Source organism: Lepidochelys olivacea (genome assembly GCF_965140295.1).
Source record: "Lepidochelys olivacea isolate rLepOli2 genome assembly, chromosome: 14".
NCBI classification, from domain to species: Eukaryota; Metazoa; Chordata; order Testudines; family Cheloniidae; genus Lepidochelys; species Lepidochelys olivacea.
In genome coordinates, this window is record NC_140424.1 from 34,438,054 (window position 1) to 34,455,260 (window position 17,207).

At 52.1% G+C, this 17,207-nt stretch overlaps 2 protein-coding genes across 2 annotated transcripts in view; both read left to right on the forward strand.

Annotated features, from left to right (window-relative positions):
• LOC311530578 (butyrophilin subfamily 1 member A1-like) overlaps positions 1-1,641 on the forward strand; it is a 43,015-nt gene extending 41,374 nt beyond the window's left edge. Inside the window, 1 exon segment of the mRNA XM_084647374.1 lies at positions 1-1,641. Coding sequence (XP_084503500.1) covers positions 1-506 — 506 coding nt within the window. The 3' untranslated portion in view covers positions 507-1,641.
• The window catches only part of LOC311530631 (C-type lectin domain family 2 member D-like), a gene marked incomplete at both ends in the record, with an annotated part of 432,554 nt that overhangs the window by 145,291 nt on the left and 270,056 nt on the right, over positions 1-17,207 (forward strand).

Consider the following 17,207-nt stretch of genomic DNA (forward strand, 5'->3'; position numbering starts at 1 on the left):
TGGATCCAGACACAGTTCATCCCCATCTTCTCCTGTCTGTGGATTGCAAAAGTGTTAAACGGCTATTCACACGGCTGGATTGCCTCGACAATCCTAAGAGATTTGAATATGAACGTTGTGTGCTGGGCTACGAGGGGTTCAACTCAGGGAGACATTACTGGGAGGTGGAGGTGGGACATGGGGGATACTGGGCTGTGGGGATCGCTAGAGAGTCTGTGAGGAGGAAAGGAGAGATCATATTTAGCACTGAGGAGGGGATCTGGGCTGTGGGCCATTGGGGGAATCAGTACCTCGCTGTCACTTCTCCTCGCTCCCCATTGGCCCTGAAGCAGGTGCCCAAGAGGATCCGGGTTTCTCTGGACTATGAAGTGGGGAAGGTGGCATTTTTTGATGCTGATAAAGGGGTACTGATATTCACTTTCCCACCGGCTTCCTTTGCTGGGGAGAAAATCCACCCTTGGCTCTGGGTCTGGGATTTGCAATCACAGCTCAGACTGTGTCCCTGAGACACAGGAAGAAATACCCCTCTGGGACACTTGTCATCAGCCAGTCTAGCCTCACACATCCTCATCCTAAGATGCTGGAGGTCTCCAATGTTTCTGCAGAGCCTGTAATGCACAGTTTCTATAAACCTGGGAGAGGGGTGGTGTCCCTGGATTTAAGAGCCATTGAGAGCAGAGATGGAGGAAGACAAGCCAATTTCCTTGGTCCTAAGATTGTGAAGCCTGTCTGTCACTAGCCTCTGCAATCCAAGAGAACTCTAGCCACTGGTCAGGTTAGTAGCTAAGGGTGTGTCTACACTGCAGCGTGTGCTCCATCCTGCCTTGCAGGCATGTGCACACATTAGTCAAGTCCACTTGTAAAAGTCCACACTGCCGAGCTGCACATGATCCGTACTCCATACACGTGTGTTGACATGAATGCTGTAGTTTCGTGTTTGGCACTAGGATTTCTAGGGACATGGAGTGCACATTTGGCAGGCTGAAGGCAATATGGTGCCACCTACAGACCATTTGGACACCAACATAGCCAGTGCCATCCATATGGCTGTGGTCTGCTGTGCTCTGCCTAGCATCTGCAAGGAGAAAGACACTGCTGGTTGCAGTCCCATACAGACATCCAGAATGTGCACCTGTCATCCAGGGGTGCTGGAATGGGGAGTCAGGGGTCCATGGCCCCATCACTTTTAAAAATGGGGGACTATGCCCTCCAACTTTTAACAAGCCGTAAGAGCAAGCGATGCGGGGGCAGAGAGGAGTGAGCAGGGGTAGGGCCTTACGGGGCAGAGGTGGTGTGAGGGTGGGGGCTCAGGAGGAAGGGGTGATGTGGGAGCAGGGCATTGGGAAAAGGGGTAGTGGGGGAGGGCAGGGCCAGAGTTTAGGTGCCGGTGGCTCCCCACACTTTTATGGAGCTTCCATCGCTCCTGCTGTCATCACAGACGTTGGGTCCAGGTGAACAAGGGAAACAAGGGATGGCTTACACACCTACATCCTTGCAGCACTGGGTGATGTGGAGATGTGATGAGGGACTGTAATGCTGTACATTGGCATTGTGTCTATTTCCTATGTGCTGATTTGCTCTTGGTTATTTGCTGTTGCTTTTAAAAGAATCTGATATTTTATTTAAAATCTTTGGATACAACTTCCTGACTCTTCCTTTATTTCCTGACACTCATATGCCAATGTATTGTCCAAGCCAGCCAATTCATTAACAAAACAAAATGCTGAAATAACCCAAAGACCATTGCAGGCACCATAACTTCCTGTCCACAAATAATTCTTCAGAAGTGTGCAGTGTGAAATAAAGTGCAACCCTGTGCAAAAGGACAGGTTTCAGAGTAGCAGCCATGTTAGTCTGTATTTGCAAAAAGAAAAGGAGTCCTTGTGGCACCTTAGAGACTAACCAATTTATTGGAGCATGAGCATCTGATGAAGTGAGCTGTAGCTCACGAAAGCTTATGCTCAAGTAAATTGGTTAGTCTCTAAGGTGCCACAAGTCCTCCTTTTCTTCCTGTGCAAAAGGGGACCAATAGCTAAAGTCCAAGCTCCATGGGCTCACTAATAGTGGAACTGGAAGTCAGAAGGGCACCTCCAGTTCTCCTTCCCCCTAGTCAAAATGTTGATCTTATTGAATGCTGTTTTATGGGGGTGGAATGCACATGGTACATCTGCCCATTTCACTCCATGCATTGCTCAGAGCCCACCCAACCCCAGAGTTTTCCAGTGGCTGCTGGACGTGGTAGCATGGAAGTCGGTCTGCAGGCAGTGGGGATGGTGCTGAAGGTGGTGCTGGAGCTGGTATTGAGGGCTGCAGCTATCAGGGGGTAGCCTTTAATTTTATTTAAAGTGAATTTTGCAATGTGGTATTACACCACCGTGGGTTCGGCTCTGGCAGCTACAGTTTTAAGCTTAACACAGTGAAAGTTACCTTTGCTACTTGCTTTAGATTTAGAGTTTTTAGGAACACAAAGACCAAAGGTAGTGACCACACATACATTTACCAATGCAAGGTTTATTTTATTTTATAAGTTTTATTAAAGTTATAATTACCCAAGCATACAGAAACTTTATACAGACCTCTGCACAAGTTACAAATATAGTTATACTTTCTTAAGAGTGTTAGGGATTGAATGGGTCTTTTATGGCTTGATTATTAGTAGAGGGATGGTTTCTGCTGGAGTCTTCCATAGGGAGCTCAATTTTTACATGTTGGGCATTTTTTTTAAATAATGTGATTTTGTTGATACCTACATTTTGTGCATGTTTATGAAAGTGTTAACCTTTTTTTATGGGTTTGCGTTTCCTGGAAACTAAAGGGATCCCAATTTTTTTATATGTGTAAGTTTTTTTAATTTTTATGAGCATTGACACACAACCTGTATTTTGTGGTTAAGAAACATGTTGGAGACAGATGTGCCTTTACAGTATTTTTATAATTTACTATTAATTTTTTTGTGTGGAGGGGGTAATTTTGTGCAATATTACCACTTGGTACCTTTTTTCATAATTTTATGGCATTGCCATAAACATTTAAACATTGCCTCCCATGCAGGGAAGAAATAATCACCCCATATTACATTCTGTGTCAAGACAAGGCCAACATGTTTGAACTTTGTCATCAATCTGGTATGTTTTTATTCCATCTTCATATTACTGAGAAGCTCCTTCTAGCAACAAACCCAGACCAAAGATACAGCATGGTAAGAATTTCAGGGTTAATTCATTAAAAAATAAGTAAGTAGGCAGGTAGGTAGGTTCTGGTTGGGGCTTTTGGGTAATCAGATCAGGGGCCTGTTACCTGATCAAGTTTCAAGTTTCAAGAAGGAAACCTTGAAGCCCTGAGGAAGCCTTGTAGGACATTACACAATGGCATAGAAAGCAATGGAGAGAGCTAGTAAGCTACCAGGGTGGGCATTGGAAATGTGCTCATCATAGGACTCTCACTCCCTGCCTGGAGTTTCTCTGTATGAAACATTGTCAAGAATCAAATGCTCGATTTGGGGGAAATTCAGGTGAACATTAACTAGATACAGAGCTAGGATAGTCTTTGTTTCCCTCAAACAGGGTTTGGCTTCTGCCCCTGCCTTAGGGCTGCCTGACTATTCTAAGCCTTTTACCCTTTTCTGCCATGTACAATCTAGGTGTGCACTTGGAGTTCTCACTCAGATGCACGGAGAAAAGAAACGCCCAGTGGCTTATTTCTCTGCCACTTTAGACCCTGTTGCCCAAGGCTTACCCCCCTGCCAGCATCCTAGCGGACTATCCTAGTGGCAGGGCTGGACCCTGGAACGGGGGAGGGGCAGGGCTGGGAGCGTCCCGGGCAGGGGCTCCTATCGTGTGCCAGGAACTAGCTGCAAGTTCGGGCTGGGCTGGGGAGGAACAGGACCTCGTCCCCTGCATGGGCTGCTCCCAGGGCCAGATCAGAGCCACCTCCAGGAACCTCCCCCAGCAGCAGAAAGCTCCGTGGCCGCCGGCCGAGAGCCCAGCTCTGAAGGTAGCACCACTGCCAGGAGCAGTGCCGAAGTCAGGGTCGCAATGCCGTGACACCCCTCCCCCAATAGCCTTGAAACCCCCCATGACCCTCTTCTGGGATGGGATCTACTCAGTTACAACAGGGTGACATTTCAGATTGAAATAGCTAAAACTGTGAAATTTAAAAGACTTTTAAAAATCTCATGATTGTGAAATTTACCAAACTGGATGGGTGAATTTGGTAGGGCCCTACCCAGGAGACTTCACAGGGGGGTAATTCACATTACAGATACACAAATGTGGATCCTCAGTTGCACTGTTTATATCACGGCCGCTTCTTTCTGGTAGATCCATTTGAGCTCCGCGGCACATGTCTCAGACAGAACCTGGCTGCCTTTTATCCACCCGCAGCTGTTCCCATCTGCAGAGCCTGAGAAGCTGCAGAGTGAGAGAGAGTCCGTGTCACTGTGGGTCTCTGTAACAAGGAAAGGCCCAGGGGTGAGTCTTTCCTCCCCCTCCCTGTACTGGGAAGCTGGGCTCTGGTGTTGTCTTTCATCTCTAGCTTGAGATCTCTTCCCCCCCACACCCAGCAGTTCCCTGCTCGCCCCCTCCCCGATCCGCGCACAACACCAGCCCCTCCTCACCTGCTGGCGGAGACCCCCAGTCCCCAATTGCTCCGCGGGCAGCCGGAGCCCAGCTCGCAGCTCGCCCAGGCTCCTGTCCCCTGGAGCGGGCTCAGAGCGAACCCGGCTGGCAGGCAGAGGGAGCAGCGAGCGGATGGGCTGCCCTGCCAGGAGCCGCCAGGCTCGGGGAGAGGGTCCCGCTGCTGCAGCCCCGCTCAGCTGGTCAGGTCAGCAACACTGGACTGAAATGCAACCAGCTGTCTGCCCCCGGGGAGTGGGCGAAGAGCAGAGGCTCCAGCCGGTCAGGATCCCGCAGCGCTCCCTGCTTTTGTGCTGCCCCGGGTTTTTCGCTGGAGCTACATGGGGGTGTCTTCCTTAAATACGCCGCTAGATCTGGCAGCACCGTGATACGTCATATGAGGCGCATCATCCAGCCCATTAGAGGCGTGTCGAGGAGCGGGACGGAGCAAAAGTTCTCTGACTTGATCCTGTGCCATTGGGGTTGGGCTTCCCTCCCCTCCAGGTTAGGTGACCCAGAGCTGGGAGGCAGAGGCAGAGTATAATCCACATTACACCAGGAGGCCGGGGGACTCAGATACACCTCCAACACACAGTTCCTCATCTGCTTCCTTCTGACTTCTAGTTGCACTTTCTCTAAACCAGCTCTAACTTACTGCCCATTCTCCCCTTTTATGGCTCATGATATTTGGTGTTTTTCTTAAAGCCCCAGCTCCTAGAGTCCTGTGAGCAGGCCAGAATCTCAGTTCTCATGTTTTTCTTAGAGAAGGGGGACAAAAAGAAGTCTTTAACCCTTGCAGAGCATGATAGAAACCATGACTGCCAAAGGCTCACAAACCAGCAGATAAAAAACTCTGCATTTAGTATTTTAAGTCGCATGGTTTTTAAGCGGGTCTCATGGTTTTGAGGCCTGACTCATTTTGAACTCTTGCGGTTATCAATACAGAAGTTATCTAACTCCTCTCTCTCTTTCTCTGTCACACACACACACGCGTCACTTAGTCTTACACACCTGCTGTGGGCACTGACTCCCTGGGTGCTCCAGGACTGAAGCATCCACAGAAAAAAAACAAAAAAACAACGGGTGCTCAGCACCCACCAGGCACCTGCCAATCAGCTGTTTGGAGGTGGGTGGGAGGTCAGAGCCGGGGCAGGATGAGGGGGCGCGAGGGGGCAGGGGGTAAATCAAACTTCTCAAGAGCCTGTCTGTGCCCAATATCGTTTTAAGGGGCTCCTACCTCCTCTCTCCTGCCATGGCTCTTAAAACCAACTGAGTAACTGAAGCTTCTGCTGCCCAGGGCCCTGGGGTGAGCGGTGCTAATGCCAGCCGCAGTATGGCCTGATACGGCCTGCACCCTATTTGGGAGACTAAGGGTGAGAATTTTCACCGGGAGTAGGCTCAAGACACTGCTGGGTAGCAGGCCCAGAACAGCCAACCAGAAATCCCCCCTATTGTCACTGGGGTTGGGTCCAGGCAAACAAGGAAAAGAGAGACGTCTGGTGCACCCCCCTCCTTGCATCACGGGCTGACATACGCGGGGGAACGTGAGGCGGTGCGGGGTGGTAGTTCACATACTTTACTTGCCACGGCTTTCATGGGACTGTGGAGGTTGATGCTTCCCTAAAACCTCTGGGTACAACTTTCTGACTCTCTTTTTCCCTCCCGCACCCACTCACACGCTAAACCCCCTGAAAGTAGCAAACACTGAAAACCCATCGCAGGCAGCCTAGCTCCGAGCAAGCAGCAGGAATGGGACAGAAGCACAGGTGTTCTCCTCGCCCCTGGCAGAATGCCTTGTGCGGGTTGTACCTGGGGGGTGCAGGGGTGGAATGAGCCAGGGACGTCTGCCCGTTTGAGCGATTCATAGCAGGCAAACGAGGCACCTTTGGGGGAGCCTTGTCCAGGCCTGCCATGGGTCAGCTCTCTCAAACCACCACTCCTGGCAGCGCAAGCCCGACCTTCCAGCCCCCTGCAGGCCTCGCTCTCTGTGTACAGGTTAGCGATAGACACCCCCAAAGCCTCTGAGCGTCCCTCTGGAGTGCTCAGCCCGTTCCACAGAGCACATGCAGAACTGTGACTCTAACCCCAGAGGCGCGGTCCACAGCAGCTTGTAAGATTCAATTCAGGCCAACCACTCTATTGAGAACACAGCAATTAGATATACAGAAAACAGGAATGAGTTTATTATCAAAGAACAGAGATGCAAGCGAGAGTGAATAAATACTGGAAAGTAATGGTTACATAGAAAACAAAATCCTCACACTTTCTAGAGCCGGGGTTCTCACAAATTTTTGGCAGCCTCAGCATGCGGCTCTGACAATACTTAACTAACTGTAGGAAAAACAAACAAATAAATTACATGTGCATATTTACGTAGGGATTTTTTGCAGACTCAATAATAAATATAAGGTACAGTTGTGTCTTATCTTTACTGGACCTAAACACAGAACAAACCAGTGCTTTGCGCAGTCTTGTCTTTTTTGTTGTTCTTTTGCTTTTTTGGTCAAAGGTGGACGGCTGTACAACAATTCTGAACTAAATTTAAAAATCCTTTACATAATAGAAGTCCAAATAATAATGAAAGAAGGTATCTGCCAATATGTCCAAAATTTCTTTCACAGACAAAAAAACCCAATCAACCTAGCCCAGTAATAATAATGATAACAGTAACAACAAAATCTGAGCCGTTACTGTTGTCTTTTCAGCTTGGTTTTTGCATCATTTAACAGCTTGCGCCTCTGAAACTCACCGTGATAATTTTGTTCAACTTCCCTTGCACAAGTGCAGTATGGATGTTGCACGACATACATTTCAATTTGATGAATTTCTCTCTCACACTGCAACTTGCTCAGAAATGGAATCAGATGGCTTCAGAAACACAGTAAACTGCCTTTCCCCCTGGTGCTGAAGTGTTCATTTTTCTTTCTCTGTTTTGCTTTTCTTAGCAGAAGGTCCCAGAGGAGCCACCTGCTGTCACATTCAAGGTCATTTTCTGGCACTAGATTATCTGAAATACTTTCTGATACCCAGTCACATTTATAACTCTTTCACCTCTCCCCCCCAAGCCCCATGAACAATCGCAACCTACCCAAACACCACGCAGTGAGATGGCCCATAGCCACTTACAGAGCTACAATAACATGAGATGTAAACACAGTGGTTAGAGGTCTATAAAATCATGAGTGGTGGGGAGAAAGTGACTAAGGAAAAGCTATTTACTTGTTCCCATAACACAAGAACTAGGGGCCACCAAATGAAATTAATGGGCACCAGGTTTAAAACAAATAAAAGGAAGTTCTTCTTCACACAGCGCACAGTCAACCTCTGGAACTCCTTGCCTGGGGAGGTTGTGAAGGCGAGGTTGTGAAGGCTAGGGTTTAAAAGAGAATTGGATAAATTCATGGAAGTTAAGTCCATGAATGGCTATTAGCCAGAATGGGTAAGGAATGGTGTCCCTAGCCTCTGTTTGTCAGAGGGTGGAGATGGATGGTGGGAGAGAGATCACTTGATCATTGCCTGTTAGGTTCACTCCCTCTGGGGCGCCTGGCATTGGCCGCTGTCGGCAGACAGGATACTGGGCTGGATGGACCTTTGCTCTGACCCAGTAAGGCCGTTCTTATGTTCTTAGCAAAAGAATACACTTTGCGACTTCAAAGAAAACCACACCGATGTAGCTCAGCTCTGCCGGCATGGTACTATTTAAAAGGAACAGGCACTCTAAGTCGGGAAGACTTAGGAAACGTGGCAGCGGTGATCAGAAAATGAGCATGTGTTCACTCACGCACAAGGCATGTCTGACCCTGTAGATTTAACTGTCCAGTGCACGGTAGCCCACACCCCTGCCCTACTGAACTGAGCAGAGAAGTCAGTGACTAACAGTTGATGGCACAGGCTGTCTCCACCATCCATCTCCAGCTCAGATGCCACATGTTCTGCAGAGCTCCCTGCACCTGCAGGTGTGTAACCAACCCTAAGCTCACAGATTCCCACCTTACACAGTGAGAGCCAATGCTGCCCATTTCAACAGCCTGCCATTACAGCAGGGAGCTGGGATTCAGGGCCCATCTATATCAGAGCAATCTGCACCAGTATAATCACAGTGATGCAGTGACATCGGGGCAAGCACCTCCTGGAGATGCGCTGGAGCAGTGCGGCTCGCTCTGGTAACTTCCTGCAGCAAACTGCACCAAGGCAAGCTCCTTTGTGCACCAGTGCAGTGCATCTGCTTTAGCGGTTTGCACCAATTCAACTGCACGGATGTCATGACATCGGCACAGAGGATTCCTAATGCAGACAGACCTGGATTCAATCCCCTCTGCCAGCTGCTAAACCCTCCTGGGGCCCAGTGATCAGATCCCAGGGCAGTAGAGAAATCCCATCCCCGACAGTCTCCAGCACGCCCTGCCCCAGACGACGGGGGGATACAGCAGGGTTCATGTTCACCGCAAACAGACGCCCTCTGCACGAGCACACGCTGTCTGGGCAGCCCGGGGGTGTGAATGGTGCTAAGGGAACCTTCATGGCCAAGCTCAGCGATTGGTGGGTTTCCACACTGCGCTGGTGGAGGGGTCTAGACTTAATTCTACGGCTCATTTCAATAACACGGCAGCACCTGCCGCCCAGCCACAGGCGTGACCTGAAGATCCAGGAAGGCCAGGCTGGTAACCTCAGAGCAACACAGGGAAGGCAAAGGGCTCAGGGATGCGCTGCACCCTGTCCCATTGGACACCCCGGTCAGGGACTGTTTCATGGCGCATGGCAAAGGCGACTTGGGTCCAAAGTGCTCAGAGATGGGCTGGGGGGGCTAATGTCAGTCAAATCGTCCCGACACAGAGAGTGCCCAGGTGCAGGGGTCTGGGAGGGAGCAGGAGGAGGGTTGGGGAGGAACATCCCCCAGGAATCCTCTGTCCAAGGGGCAGAAGCCGGACAGGCCGGGAGGAGAGAGGGACCATGGTAGGTCACGGGGAATGGGATGCACGGAGCTCGTAGATGGAGGGGAAGGGAGCGGGGCGGAAGCCGGGAACTCACCTGCCAGAGCAATGATGGCAGCGATCAAAGCAGACGATACAACTGTCAGTGCAACCACAACTCTAGGGGTTGGACTTTTCTTGCAGTTCCAAGGAGGGTCTGAAACAGAAAGACCCGTCAGGCAGGGCTGGGAGGACACGTCTCACTGACAGCACCGGGGCTGGAGCTGCCCTGGAACATGCACCGTTCTGTCGATTGCTCCTTCCGTCAGACACTCTGGGAGGGGAGCCCAGAGGGTCAGGCAGACCCCCCCACCAAGGGCAGATGGAGGGTCCATGGCTCCCTAGAGCTACCCTGGGGCTGTTACCAAGATCTGGCTCTGGCTGGGTAGCAGGGCCTCAGAGCAGCAGCAGGGCCATGGTAAGAGCAGCAGCTGTGGGGAAGTACAGACACTCCCCCTGCTCTGGGCAGGGAGCCTGGGGGGAGGGATACGGACCAGGGCTGCTCTCGGCCCCCCACCCCTGGCAAGTGGAGGGTCATCCACGGCTCCCTGCAACTGTCTGCACTGCAGCTGCCAGCCAGAGGTGGGGTGGGGGGACCTCAGGGGGAAGAGGAGGAGGAGGGGCGGGGCCAGTGACAAAAAGTGGGAGGGCCACGCTCCCTTCCAGCACCCCAGGCAGTCTCAGTGTCTCTCTCCAGCCTGCCCCCAGGCAGAGACGCCCCATTACCTGGGTTCCCTCCAGGCTCCAGGTGTCCATTGCCATTAACACACAACTCCTACAGCGGCTCTTCGCTCTCAGCAACCCAGCTGCTGGCCCCATTGTCCCTCTCAGCGACACTCAGGACACAGACGCTGCTGCAGGTGCTGGGCTGGGGTCGGCTCCTCTCGGTCTGAGTGGGTCCGATTTGGCAGCAGCAAAGCCGAGGCAGAGGTCCTGGCCCTGGCTCCCCATCCCTGCTCCAGACTCTCCAGCCGATATGAACCCGAGACAGACCAAGCAGGACAGGTCAGGGGTGGGGGAGGCCATTTGTGGTTTCTCGTTGCCTGCCCAGTATGCAGTATGCCAGAGGTGGTGCCATGATGATTAAAACCCCTTAACTCCTATCGGCCCCTCCGCCCCCAGGGCCGCAGAGACTTGATCTCCTACAGGCCCTGCCCACCAGTGACAGGCACCCAGCTGGGGGGTGGGGGAGAAGACCCTCCTCACACACACAATCCTCCTAGAAGTAAGTGTGAGTAGGGATATCATAAGGGGACGGGGCTGGGGCTCGAAACATCCTTGTCCCTGGCCCAGCCCCCTCCTGGCAGGGCGGGACTTGAACCAATGTCCTGCGCTCCTCTGCCCGACTTTTCCTTTCCCTTCCCGGGGGGGCTCTCGAACCCCCCCCGCCCTTCGGCCCGGGGCCCGCCCCCCGAATCGCCCCCTTTTGGCCCAGAATCCACCTCCCTTCAGCCAAGAACCAGCCCCTGCCACAGCGCTGCCCTCCCCATGTGGTCCCCAGCCATCGCCCGAGCCCCCCATTTGGAGCCCCACCCCCATGCGGTTCCTAGACACCCGCCCGAGCTCCGCCCCCATTCCAGCCCCACTCTCCCTATTTGGAGCCCCGCCCCCATTCGGTCCCCAGCCCTGAGCCCGAGCCCGACCCCCATTCGGTCCCCAGCCCCGAGCCCTTCCCCTCCCGGCCACCGCCCCATTCGGGCCCACCGTGCCCCCTCGCCCCAGCCCGGCTGTGACTGTAACCAGCCCGCAAACCCCGCCGCGCAGAGAGCGAGCCACCGCGGAGCAGCCAGCAGCACCTACCCTCCCTCCCAAGCCCTGGGTGGCTCTTTCAGGGACCCCTGGGACCGGGAGCGTCTCACCCACAGGAATAGCGCCCAGCGGCGCAGCCGTGGGGAAGGAGGTGAGGTCCCGCGCACCAGCCAGGCCGGCTTGCAGCCGCATCCCGCCGGGTGAGTTCACAGCCACAGCGCGACCTCAGCCACAGCTGAAACGCCAGTGCCCGATTTCCTCACGACAGCGGCCGATGCACATGCCCCCTGCCCTCAGCCCCGCCTCCATTTAACCCGGCTCCCCCTTCTCTATTGCATCAAACAAGGTGCACAAGTACTCCTTTTCTGTTTGCAAATACAGACTAACACGGCTGCTACTCTGAAACCTGTCATGGTGCAAGGCACTGAATTTAGCCGTATGGAGTGGAAATCTATCAACTTCATGAAAAAACTCATACAGATACAGACAGACATCATCTTCCTTTCCAAATGCAAACAGATGGACATCATACCAAAAGGACTGAAGGTAAAAACTCCATTACAATCTACATACCACACAGACTATGCTGACAGCCTGTGCCACACGCTCTCAAAGAAACTGCGGAACCACCTGATCAACATCCTCTACAGCAAACAGGGAAAGATTAAGAATGAGCTCTCAAAGCTGGATACTCTCATAAAAAACCAACCTTCCACACAAACTTCCTCATGGCTGGACTTTACAAAAACTAGACAAGCCATTTACAACACACACTTTGCTTCTCTACAAAAGAAAAAGGACACTAAACTCTCTAAACTACTACACGCCACAAGGGGCCACAACAGTGGTTCCCTTAATCCACCCGGCAATATTGTTAATCTATCCAACTATAGTCTTAGCCCAGCAGAAGAATCTGTCCTATCTCGGGGCCTCTCCTTCTGCCCCTCCACCCCCACGATACAATTCTGTGGTGACCTAGAATCCTATTTTCAACGTCTCCCACTCAAGGAATATTTCCAAAACACCTCTGAACAACATACTAACCCACAGAGACCTTGCTACCAACACTACAAAAAGAAGGATTCTAGGTGAACTCCTCCTGAAGGTTGAAACAACAGACTGGACTTCTACAGACGTGCATGGGCTGAAATAGTGGAAAAGCAGCATCCCTTGCCCCATAACCTCAGCCGTGCAGAACACAACGCCATCCACAGCCTCAGAAACAGCTCAGACATCATAATCAAAAAGGCTGACAAAGGAGGTGCTGTTGTCATCATGAATAGGTCGGAATATGAACAAGAGGCTGCTTGGCAGCTCTCCAACACCACTTTCTACAAGCCATTACCCTTTGATCCCACTGAGGGTTACCAAAAGAAACTACAGCATTTGCTCAAGAAGCTCCCTGAAAAAGCACAAGAACAAATCAGCACAGACACACCCCTGGAACCCCGACCTGGGGTATTCTATCTGCTACCCAAGATCCTTAAACCTGGAAATCCTGGGCGCCCCATCATCTCAAGCATTGGCACCCTGACAGCGAGATTGTCTGGCTATGTAGACTCCCTCCTCAGGCCCTATGCTACCAGCACTCCCAGCTATCTTCCAGACACCACTGACTTCCTGAGGAAACTACAATCCATCGGTGATCTTCCTGAAAACACCATCCTGGCCACTATGGATGTAGAAGCTCTCAACACCAACATTCCAGACAAAGATGAACTACAAGCCATCAGGAACAGTATCCCCGATAATATCACGGCAAACATGCTGGCTGAACTTTGTGACTTTGTCCTCACCCATAACTCTTTCACATTTGGGACAATGTATACCTTCAAATCAGCAGCACTGCTATGGGTACCCGCATGGCCCCACAGTATGCCAACATTTTTATGGCTGACTTAGAACAACGCTTCCTCAGCTCTCGTCCCCTAATGCCCCTACTCTACTTACGCTATATTGTTGACATCTTCATCATCTGGACCCATGGAAAAGAAGCTCCCTGGGGGCAGACAGCTGGGTGCGTTTCCCTTCCGTGTTGCTGACCTGCCCAGCTGAGCGGGGCTGCAGCCGCGGGACCCTCTCCCCGAGCCTGGCGGCTCCCAGCGGGGCAGCCCGTCCCCTCGCTGCTCCCTCTGCCTGCCCACCGGGGTCACTCTGAGCCCGCTCCCCGGGCGGGGGGGGGGGGGAGGGGCTCTGGCTCCAGGGGACATTGGCCTGGGCGAGCTGCGAGCCGGGCTCCAGGCGCCGGCTGCCCACGGAGCGATTGGGGGCTGGGGGTCTCCTCCAGCAGGTGAGGAGGGGCTGGTGTTGTGCACGGATCGGGGAGAGGGCGAGCAGGGAGGTGCCGGGTTGGGGGGGGAGAAGAGTTGGGTGGGTGCATCGATCACACTGGGGAACGCGGGGTCTATTGGGGAGGGGGCTGTGTGCTGACCAGATGGGGGAGGAGGTTTGGGTGGGGTTATTGGGGAGTGGGCTGTGCACTGACCAGATGGGAGCGGGGGCAGGTGGGGTCTATTGGGGAGGGCGCTGTGCGCTGATCAGGTGGGGGTATTGGGGAGGGGATGGGGCGGGGTCTATTGGGGTGGGGGCTGTCTGCTGACCAGATCGGGGAGGGAGTCGCGCGGGGTCTATTGGGGAGGGGGCTGTGCGCGGACCAGATGGAAGGAGGGTTAAGGGGGGCAAAATAGGCGGGTAACCTGCAGGAGCTGAAGTTGCCTCCCGAGACAAGAGCTCTGCTGCTGGGCAGCAAATCACGAGCGCGGATCGTTTTGGGGTGGAAGGTGAAGTGATTTTTCTCTGCAGTGAGAGAAGACGTCTCCGTTGGTCCCCAGGGCAGACTTCGTTTCTTTGTCTTTTAACTGATGGGCCAAAGTGTCCTAACGCCCCCTCTGAACTGCCGTCCCAGCAGCGCCGTGTGTCTCAGCCCGCCGTGTGCGGGGGGTCTGGGGCTGACCCTCACTTGGGGTCCCAAGCAAGCACTGGGGACGAGGCGCTGAAGGACGGGATCTTACTGGAGGGCAGCTGAAGAGATTTTATTCTAGCAAAGCGCCAGCTCTCTGCCTAAAGCACCGATCTCCTGCCTGCTCTGAAATCCACCCGCTGACTTGGAGCCTTGACAGTTTGTGTGCCTCGGGGGGGGGGCACAGGGCCATTTGGACAAGGGATTTCTGAGATCCCCTCCTCCCCCTAACAAAACCCCCAACCAGCTAAAGTTGATCTGCTTTCCATACAGCCAAGGCTGCTCAGATCACTGCAGCAGGGTTTTAAATGCATCCGATGAAGTGAGCTGTAGCTCAGGAAAGCTTATGCTCAGATAAATTTATTAGTCTCTGAGGTGCCACAAGTCCTCCTGTTCTTTTTTTAGATGGCTGAGAGTTCTCCAGCAGAGTGCAGGGCGACCCCCAGCCCTTTGGGGGAGATCAAATGACCACGTTATGAACCACTTTGATTCTAGGTTTGCCTGCTGCTCAGCCGGTGTGAGACTCAGACGCCAAGCAGATCACACTGTGCCCGTGCAGGGAGAGAGGGGAAGGAGCTTGAAAGCTAGTTATGGGTGCCTGTCACGGGTAGGCGGGGCATGTAGCAGATCAGGTCTCTGAGGCCCTGTTTGTCAACCATTCAGTTTTCTTCAAGTTGCAAGGAGAGAGGCTTGTAGACGGCCTGGAGAAGAAATCGCTTTGCATGAGGATTCTGTCGATGTTGAAGCCGAGGGGTGTTTTCTGCAAAGGGAGGAGGTGGGAAGGAACCTGCTTTACGGCTCAGGCTCTGTCTGCACTTAAAACACGATAGAATCATAGAATCATAGAATATCAGGGTTGGAAGGGACCCCGAAGGTCATCTAGTCCAACCCCCTGCTCAAAGCAGGACCAATTTCCAGTTAAATCATCCCAGCCAGGGCTTTGTCAAGCCTGACCTTAAAAACCTCTAAGGAAGGAGATTCTACCACCTCCCTAGGTAACGCATTCCAGTGTTTCACCACCCTCTTAGTGAAAAAGTTTTTCCTAATATCCAATCTAAACCTCCCCCACTGCAACTTGAGACCATTACTCCTCGTTCTGTCATCTGCTACCATTGAGAACAGTCTAGAGCCATCCTCTTTGGAACCCCCTTTCAGGTAGTTGAAAGCAGCTATCAAATCCCCCCTCATTCTTCTCTTCTGCAGGCTAAACAATCCCAGCTCCCTCAGCCTCTCCTCATAACTCATGTGTTCCAGTCCCCTAATCATTTTTGTTGCCCTTCGCTGGACTCTCTCCAATTTATCCATATCCTTCTTGAAGTGTGGGGCCCAAAACTGGACACAGTACTCCAGATGAGGCCTCACCAATGTCGAATAGAGAGGAACGATCACGTCCCTCGATCTGCTGGCTGTGCCCCTACTTATACATCCCAAAATGCCATTGGCCTTCTTGGCAACAAGGGCACACTGCTGACTCATATCCAGCTTCTCGTCCACTGTCACCCCTAGGTCCTTTTCCGCAGAACTGCTGCCTAGCCATTCGGTCCCTAGTCTGTAGCTGTGCATTGGGTTCTTCCGTCCTAAGTGCAGGACCCTGCACTTATCCTTATTGAACCTCATCAGATTTCTTTTGGCCCAATCCTCCAATTTGTCTAGATAGCTGCTGCAGCCCTTTAGTACAGACACTTCCCACAGCAACGGGACTCCGAGTCCAGCGCTCTAGGCCTCGCTGCCTCTATTAGTACAGAAAAGGGTGAGAAAAATGATGAGGGACGTGGAGCAGCTTCTGTGTGAGGAGAGATTAATAAGACTGGGACTTTTCACCTTGGAAAAGAGATGACTAATGGGGGATAAGATAGAGGTGTAAAAAATCATGACTGATGTGGAGAAAGTAAATCAGGAAGTGTTGTTTACTCTTTCTCATAACACAAGAACCAGGGGTCACCCAATGAAATTAAGAGGCAGCGGGTTTAAAAGAAACAAAAGGAAGTATTTCTTCACACAATGGAGAGTCAACCTGTGGAACTCCTTGCCAGAGGATGTTGTGAAGGCCAAGACTATAACAGGGTTCAAAAAAGAACTAGATAATTTCATGGAGGACAGGTCCCTCAACTGCTATTAGCTAGCATGGGCAGGGATGGTTTCCCTAGTCTATATTTTCAAGAAGCTGGGAATGGGTGACAGGGGATGGATCACTTGATTACCAGAGCTCCTGTGATTCTGGGTTGTTTTTTTTTTAAATCTCTCCACAATTTTGGTTGCAATTGAAACTTCTAGTTAAAGCGATCAGTGTGGGGGGAGGGCGGGGGCTGGACTCTCTGTTGCCTTGCACTTTGTTTGTGTCACCTTTACACTGATGCAAAGTGAGCATGAAATACCAAAAGAACTGCAGACACTAGTGTAAATGACACACACCAGGATCAGGGTATGGCTGAATTGGGGCCCAGAACTCTTCCCTCACCCACCCATCACGGCACAAGGAGTTTGATCCTGGGCCTCATGCCAACTGCCCATAAGGGGCAGCTTAGAAATTCTTCGGTTGCACAAAGCTGGTGTGTCTCCCTATGTCACCTGCCTCCTCCCAATCTTTAGTCTGGGGACTTGGTGTGGTAGCAAAGAGAGTGTGGTGCATAATGCTGGCTCAGAACTGCTGCCACGACAGCCAGTGTAACTTAGAGCAGCCTCAACGGTGCTCTACGTTTTATGTCAGGTGCTATTTCAGGCACCAGCCAGCCAAATCTTGGGGGAACAAAAGGGTGACTTCAAGCCCCCTTTTCTCATCCCTCTCTGCTGAGCCAAGTGAAAACTTGGCACTGCTGAGAATTCAGACCCAGGCATAAGGCAATGGAGAACGCCAATCTTTCTTCTGCTGTGAAGAGTTGGTAAAACTCAAAGCCCAGATGGCACCGTTATTAAGCC